At 41.2% G+C, this 8,696-nt stretch overlaps 1 protein-coding gene across 1 annotated transcript in view; it reads right to left on the reverse strand.

The window, feature by feature from the left end:
• Positions 1–8,495, reverse strand: part of LOC146990961 (fibronectin type III domain-containing protein 4-like) — a 34,965-nt gene extending 26,470 nt beyond the window's left edge. Inside the window, exon 1 of the mRNA XM_085803535.1 lies at positions 8,388–8,495. Coding sequence (XP_085659661.1) covers positions 8,388–8,484 — 97 coding nt within the window. The 5' untranslated portion in view covers positions 8,485–8,495. The remainder of the gene's footprint in view (positions 1–8,387) is intronic.
• Positions 8,496–8,696: the final 201 nt, after the last annotated feature.

Below are 8,696 nucleotides of genomic sequence, written 5' to 3' on the forward strand. Positions count from 1 at the left end.
AAAAAAAAAAATCTTTATCAGACTTTTAGCACAAAGGTAAAAATATAGACTTGAAAGAGGAAGGAAGAGCGCAGCAGCCAGGATGAGCTCGCTTTTCAGGATTTTCTTCATGTTTTCCCTCAAACCCACTCATACAGTAGCTATGCAGCGGTTTCTAATCTTTACCCACAATGCTCTTTTCAGTGATTGTACAACGAGGCGGACAAGCCAAACGTACACGCTGTTGTCTGTTTCTCTGAGCTCCTACACTGCAAAAACTCAAAATCTTACCAGGAATATTTGTCTCATTTCCAGTCAAAATGTCTCATTTCTCGTCAAAACAAATCTCATTCTACTTAAAGGTACCATCCCGGGCGGCTCATTTTGTGGCAAAAATATAAAAATCTGAGTATATCGGTTAAGTATTAGACAGTAATTGATGCTATTAGTGGTTTGACATATCAATGACGAAATTTGGTCATCTGTGTAAGGAGTAGGGACTAAAATTTGGCCGACCAATCAAATTAGTCTCATTTCAACTTTGGTTGGATGGCCCGTCTGTCAGTCAACGTGCACGCTGTTCTGCTAGTATGCAAGCACTTTGATTGTAGCTACACTTTTTCACAGTACATCACAGCCAGCCAGCCAGCAGCTAGAAAGCTAGGAATTCGTCATGGCACAGCTAAAGGACCAGCCGGATATCCAACCTCCAACTGCACCTCCTAATCAACCACCACCCAAAAACCTAACACTTTTATTGAAAGTATGAAAGACCGTCAGAAGTTACTTGGCTCGTTTTCTCCCTCGGGATTGCTGAGGTCGCCCGGCAGATCAGCTCAGTGGAGTGGCTGCTGCTGCTGCTGCTGCTGCTGCTGTGACAGCTGCCATGGTCCCTGTACTGGGGGCTCACACAGACTCTGCACTTCTCCCAAACAACGGAGCAAATTTCCTAACAAAGGTTATAAACTGACCACAGACTCTGGATTAAACTGTGACGTGTTAACAGTGCTAAAGCCAGAATTAAAACAGCTTTTAGCAGCTTTATTGGCTGTCGGTTGCCACAATGCTAATTTCTGTTAGCCCGTCTATGAGGTTTTGCATTATGTTAGCATTAAGCTAGCGGGCTTTATGCTTAGTTGTAATACTGGCTGTGTGTGTTTTGAACGTTGTTTAAAACTATGTACATCTTTGATGCTTAAATATATATATTACCGCTTAATACTCCTCTTTTATTTTATGTATGCTGCTATTTTTTATGCAGCCTTACTGTCGGTTGCCGCGGGCTAATTTCTGTTAGCCCGTCTATGAGGTTTTGCATTATACGTTAGCATTAAGCTAGCGGGCTTTATGCTTAGTTGTGATACTGGCTGTGTGTGTTTTGAACGTTGTTTAAAACTATGTGGGTTTGATTGAACATCTTTGAAGCTTAAATATGTATATTACCGCTTAATACTCCTCTTTTATTTTATGTATGCTGCTATTTTTTATGCAGCTTTACTGTCGGTTGCCGCGGGCTAATTTCTGTTAGCCCGTCTATGAGGTTTTGCATTATACGTTAGCATTAAGCTAGCGGGCTTTGTGCTTAGTTGTTCTGGCTGTGTGTGTTTTGAACGTTGTTTAAAACTATGTGGGTTTGATCGAACATCTTTGATGCTTAAATATAGCCTATATATTCCCACTTAATATATTGCTTTACTCCTCTTTTTATTTTATGTAGGTATTTTTACTGTAGGGCAGGCTAATCTTGACAAATAAAACCTTGAAGCAAAAAGATCTTGCCTTTTGTTTGAGAACTGACATTTGTACAATAATTCAGTAACAGTTGTAAATGTACCTTTGTACAATTTATTTTTTAATATTTTACCGTTCAAAAGCAAGCTCAGTGCTGTCTGTCCCATAGAATAACATGACAGTGGCAGCCTGCTGTAGCCGCTCTGATGCCCTGCTTGTGGTGCAATACATACAACAGTCTCCGGCTGCAATGAACACCGAGCAATGGGGGCGTGGTTTTTGTGATTCCTGATTGGACGGAGGGGCGGGTGTGCGATTCGAAAAAGAAATCGTTAGTCCAGTAAATCCAGCCGCCCGGGATGGTACCTTTAAAATAAGACTCATCACATAAAAAGCAGCTTGTTTTTAGACACTTTTTACTTCTTTCAAGCAGATTTTCACTTGAAATAAGTAGAAAAATCTGACAGTGGATCAAGTTTTTCTTTCTTATTACAAACACAAACAACCTGCTTTCACTGGCAGATTTTTCTACTTATTTCAAGTGAAAATTTGTTTGAAACAAGTGAAAATTATCTAAAAATAAGTTAATTTTTAGGTGATGAGTCTTATTTTAAGGGAAAGAGATTAGTTTTGACTAGAAATGAGACATTTTGACAAGAAATAAGACAAATATTCTTGGAAAGACAAATATTCTTGGAAAGATTTTGAGTTTTTGCAGCAACACCATGACGACAGCAGCCGACCACGAAAACAAAAACAAGCCGGTGTTTACTGCTGTTGGAGTACAGTAGCAGTGACGTACGGCTCGGGGAGGGGGGCCGGGGGGCCGTAAATCACAGCAGAGTAACAGTTTGCTGATAGACTCAGACAGCCTAATCTGGCTAATGGCCCCCAACCCCTCTGTGATGGATGGGTGTCTCTCTCTGCAGGAGTGTGTGTGTGTGTGTGTGTGTGTGTGCTCCAGATACAGCGACGGCCGGTGCATGCTGATGAAGATAGAGCGCAATCGTGGACGGATTAGGAGACAATGGGCCCCCCGAGGACCTAGGACCCCCCAGGACCAGGACCCCCGAGGACCCAAACACCCACAGGGAGGGATGCAGTTGGTTTTCTAGCCCTCTGTGATTGTTTGTGTCTTGTTTTAAATCTCACTGCAGTTGTTTGACACCTCTCACACTGCAAAAACTCAATATCTTACCAAGAATATTTGTCTTATTTCTAGTCAAAATGTCATTTCTAGTCAAAACTCATCTCATTTTACTAAAAAATAAGACTCATCACATAAAAAGTAGCTTGTTTTTAGACACTTTTTACTTCTTTCAAGCAGATTTTCACTTGAAATAATCTGATAGTGGAGCAAGTTTTTCTTTCTTATTACAAGCACAAAAAACTTGCTTTCACTGGCAGATTTTTCTACTTATTTCAATTGAAAATTAGTTTGAAACAAATGAAAATTATCTGAAAACAAGTTCATTTTTAGGTGATGGGTCTTATTTTAAGTGGAAAGAGATTAGTCTTGATCAGAAATGAGACATTTTGACAAGAAATAAGACAAATATTCTTGGGAAGATTTTGAGTTTTTGCAGTGCAGGGTCTTTCAGACTGCAGTCACACCAGTTTGGCGTACGTTACTTTGCATCACTTAGGTGGAAGTAAACACAACAGTAGCAAAATGTTTGTTTTTTGCTGTTTTTTAAAGCCCCAGTATGTAACTTATTTGGCTTTTTATTAGCAAAAATCAAATACGTATTTCACTGAAGTGGAATCACACCCTCATACAAATGAAAGCTTTCTGGTACCTTAGAATGAGTTGTTACAAGTTGTTACAAATACATAAGTGGGCGACGCACCGAACCGAGGCGGCCATGTTGTATCGCCATTTTTTTGAGTGGCAGCGTGACCGTAGGTAACCACGGAAACTCAGCGGAAAATAAAAACTGTGTTTTTCCTGCACTTTGAAGGGCTGGAAAAAATTATATTATAGCGAACAATGGAACTGTGTATTTTTTTTTCAGGTAAAACCTCTTTTAGGCCGTGAAAATAGGCCGTTTCTTTGGGTCCATTCACAACAATGTATGTTGTAAATCTCTGGGCAGGGCTATTATGGGCTGGCGTTGCTAACGGGAGGAGTGCAGAGAGTCTTCTACTGCAATTAAAGTACTTAGGGGCTATTTGTAGATCATACAACCCCACTTTAAAAAAAAATGCTACTATCCCTTTAAGGTTGCCGGAGAAAATGTGTGTGAACAAAGAGAATAAATAAGGACAATCAAGCATGAGCAGGGAGCAGCGATATGACGCCGGCAGGGCAGAGAGAAGCCTCCCTGCATGAATAAAGAAGCACTTTGCCCCGCTCCTTTTCAGTAAAGACCTCCTGCGGCCGCGGCCTGCTGCATTTTTATGATCCCGACACGCTGCGAATGTTCAGCTTTCTTCTTTGAGCTGCTTTCCCAAAACTCCCCTGTCGAATTTTTTTGCAGGCTGAGGATGAACAGCTTCTCATCTCGTTCCAGGGGAGGGAGGCAACACAACACAACACAACACAAGAGTCCAACAGCACATCCTGCTGCCGTCTGAACAAGACTTTGTCTCCTTGAGCGTCTGGATTCAAGGTCCGGTGTCACACGCCAGATGTGTTGCTCACAAAGTCAAAGCATGAAACTGCAAACCCCTCTCCCTCATTACCTGTCCAATTAAAAGCTAAACTCTCCACAATTAAAAAGCCTTGTACAGTCGGTGCTCACGTTGCCTTTTCCTGACTCATCATCCTTCAAAGTTGAAACCAAACTTTCATCCCTGACCTTGCAGATGTTTCTCATCGACGCCACACGTCAAACGCTGTCTGACGTGGTCCAGTTTAAAAGCTCTGGGATGATGGAGCGGCTCGAGTGCATGTCACATTGTCACATGCTGGCATATGCATGACATGGTGATTGCCAGGTTGATTCCCGACAGAGATGGCCGCCTCGCTGCACGTTATTCCTCCTCCCAGGAGCATAAAGACTGAAATATTTAACATCTGTATCTTTTGGTAAAGGACATGGAGTCAACACACTAAAAAATGTTGGGTTATCTCTGTAACCCAATTTCTGAGTTATTGGTGTTGGGTTAAGTTTTTGGGTTATTTTTCCAGAGTGTAACCCATTTTCAGGGTTATAGGGCTATGAATTTAACCCAATTCCTGGGTTGTTCAAGTAATTGGATATTTTTTTACTTTTAGTCAGAGTTTACTTTTAATAGGTTTATATTAAAACACAAGATAATCAATCGAGAAAGTTTTCTTTCTCTTTTGAAGAGGTACTAATGATAAGTAATTGTACTTGAAGGACCACTTAACCACTTTTCAATCTAGGTCTGCAGGGAGCGCTCCAAACTTGTTAACCAGTGACACCACTGCCATTCATTTCTGTGACAGTGGTGTCACTTGGTAGAAAAGTTTGGAGCACTCTCTGTAGTTTTTAACAACCAAACTGTTGGGTTAAAAAAAACAAAAAAACAATTAAAACCCAGCTGCTGGTTTGAAGAAGGACAAACCCCTTTTTTGGGTTATTTTAACCCAATGGGTTAAGAGACAAAGAAGAAAAAGGATAACCCAGCCTGTTGGGTTAAAATTAACCCAAAAAAGGGGTTTGTCCTTATTTGAACCAGCAGTTGGGTTAAAATTGGGTTATTTTTTAACCCAACTGTTTTTAGTGTGAAGCGTCTTAGAGTCCCATTTTAGTTTTGGGTGCTGAGAATTTGTGGAACTTTGTCCAACTCTCAAACTTAAGAATAAAAGCCATTTATCAACTTGTGTCCTAAGTGGTTAGGAGTTGCCAGTCGGGGCTGGCACCGAGGAGAGACAGGAAGGACTTTCTGGCTTTGTTCGATGACAAGCAGTTGATCAAACGACATCGTTTGGACAGAGCGGTATCATCCTTGTCCCCTAATAAGGGACGTCATCTCACCAATAAGCTTACTCAGCAGAGCTTCGAACAATGCTTCCATTCCTTGGCACTGGGAAAATTGATGATTTTGAGGCCATCATCAATTAATGAATTGGAAAGATTAGGATACATTTACTTTTGATTCATTCCTTATGTATATATTTTGAATTATTTTGTAGATTATTGTCAAAAGACGGTTGAATAGACACTCCCATTGGCCATTTAACTATTCACTGAGATGTTTCTTAGATATTTCTATATTCTTAGATAAGGGATTCCATTCAGTGATTGGTTGTTTCTATGGACATGGAAGTGATGCCTAAAATTCTGTTTACAGCCGTAACTCTGCTCTGAGACTGACACTTAAAGGGATAGTTCAACATTTTGGCAAATTGTAGTAATTTGTAGTAACGAACCTACTCCTAAAGTCATAGCAGTAGGTTCATTACCTTTAATTGTCGGTGCAAGCTGTTTTTAGAACGGTGGAGCAGAGCCGTGAGCTGCTTAGAGCTACGCTACAGAGGCTAATGGGATTTCTTGGTTTACACAATCCAACAACTCGTGACGTGGTGAATGTGCAGGTCACAACTTGTCCAGCAGAGCGTTTTGGAGTTGTTGGATTGTGTATTTGATGAGTTTGATGAGAGAAATCAAGAAATCCCATGAGCCTCCGTAGTGTAGCTCTGAGCAGCTTGCGGCTCTGCTCCACCGTTCTAAAAACAGCTTGCACCGACAAATAAAGGTAACGAGCCTACTGCTATGACTATAGGGATTATGGCAATGGGCCAATTTGCCAAAATGTTGAACTATCCCTTTAAGATTCAGTCCTTGATAACTAACTTTTGCTTGATAACTAACTTCTTAGTGCAGCTTTCAGCTTGATAAATATGACCCCTCACCTCACTAAAGTGCCAGCAGATATAGCCAATAATCAATCACTAATCACTGAGTTTCACTTCTTGCTTGAAGGAAGTCAGTTTGTTAAATTGTCAATGCACCTGTTGCATCAAATTCATCTGAAATCTGCCTTGCTCACAGCCTGAACATCTGTGCATCAATGTGTTTGTTTGCCCTGTGGTTATTTCAGCTACACTTCACATTTTCACTAATGCTAATATTGACAGAGAGGATGCTGCTTCTTCTCGGCCAGTTTTCCTGAATGAAAATCTTCATTGGTGGCAAAGAGCAGCAGGATGCCACGAGAGGAAAAAGGTGAAGGCCGTGTGGGGACATTATACACACACACACACACATGGACACACTTGACTGAGCGGATCAATGAGGAGCATCGTAAACGCAGATTAGCCGCCTTTTCTCTTTGGTCTGAAGCCAGGGAAGAAGCACATCGATCTGCTTGTGTTTGCCAGAGGCCTCTTCTCTTCATGTGAGGTAAAGAGCAGGAACGTGACCGCCGGCCGGCCGGGTGGGATGATTTACACGCCGCTGCGTTCCCACTACAGCTAATTAAACAGACCGCAGAGCTGAGCTGCAGATTGCTTCCAGACCCCGGTCCCCTGACGGACATTAGATTAAAATCTTGGCAGTTTTACAGCAGCTGTTAGTCCAGGTGAAATATAAGGTGTAAAATAGTGCAACGGCAAGACTAAACAATATGTTAATGGAGAAGCAACATTAAATTAACGCTCTGGATGGTGAAAAATAAGCTTCATCTGAGAGACCAACCCGCCCCGTGGCTGTGTGACATCACTTCCTTTAACATCACAAGTGTTTTTAACAACTTTCCTACTCTGCATCATTCCCAATCCCATGACATATCACTAGAAACTTCTGGATGTACACTAAGAATGCAAAATGCTGCACAGTGGGGTGGGAGTTTGTACTGACTGGAGGGAAAGAAGAAAGACATAAACAGAGAAAGACAGGGTTCCTACACATTTGAAATTTCCAAATTATATAGTTTTTCCAGACTTCTCGGTAAAAAAAATTCAAATTATTTGTGATATTTGCATAAATAGATGTGCATAATATTAAAAAAAGTATGCAATTTATCATTTGTTTTCATGTGTATGCCATTATGTAACCAAATCATTTCCTGGAGATTGTAGCTAGGTATAATAGCACATACAAAATAATTAACCCAAACCCAGATAAGTATTAAGATAAATATATTTCCATACAATAGTTTCCATTTTCCAATTAAATTCCATACTTTCCATACTTGCGTAGGAACCCTGGAGAGAGATTTGCTGGAAACTGGGAAATAAAGATGAATTCGTCCAAAATAAAGTAAGAACATAGACATCTTCTCATACGTATAGCCTACCATAAAGGTATTACACTTGTACTGTAGGCTACATACAAGTACAATAACTTTAATTCCTCTAAGGATTTGGTTAAAGCAGGAAAAATCCCGTTTGAGCAACTTGGAGTGACAGCTGAACTGGGAAACACCTGAGTCCAGCAGCATCGCTTATTATTGTTGATGTTGTTCCATGTTTACATAATCACTGCACTATTCATCAGCTGTTCCCTCTCAGGAGATATATATATATACTGTATATATATATATATTTATCTGCATAGGCAAACTGATTAATGCATGTTTCATATTTCTATTGCAGTGATGCTGATTTGGTTTCTATAAGGTCATATCTCTGTTTCCAAAGCCATTAAAACGCATTTGGTGCAGAAATATGCAATTACCTACTAATGAACTTTGAGATGAATCTACATTTACATGAAGATCGATGGTGTAGAAATGGATAATAATAATCTGGATCAGAGACTCACTTGCTCCGACCATCCCGGGGGTCGTCCAGCAGGCCAGCAGCAGCAGCAGCAGCAGCAGCAGCAGCCCCAAGTCCAGGTGAGGAGGAGACGCGGTCATAACCTCCTCCTGTCTCCACACACACACACACACACACACCCCGACACACACACTGGCTCTTCAGCACCTCCTGCTCTTCTTTTATCCACCTCCTCCTCCTCCTCTTTTTTTGCGGTTTACTGTTGGTTTCCCCGCAGGGTCACCGCTGCATCTTCGTGCGAATTCGCTCCCTCAATAACTTGCGCAAAGTGGGTCAGTCGGGGCTGCAGCTG

The sequence above is a fragment of the Trachurus japonicus genome, chromosome 2 (assembly GCF_045865225.1).
Source record: "Trachurus japonicus isolate A0001 chromosome 2, Traja_1.0".
Taxonomy (NCBI): domain Eukaryota; kingdom Metazoa; phylum Chordata; class Actinopteri; order Carangiformes; family Carangidae; genus Trachurus; species Trachurus japonicus.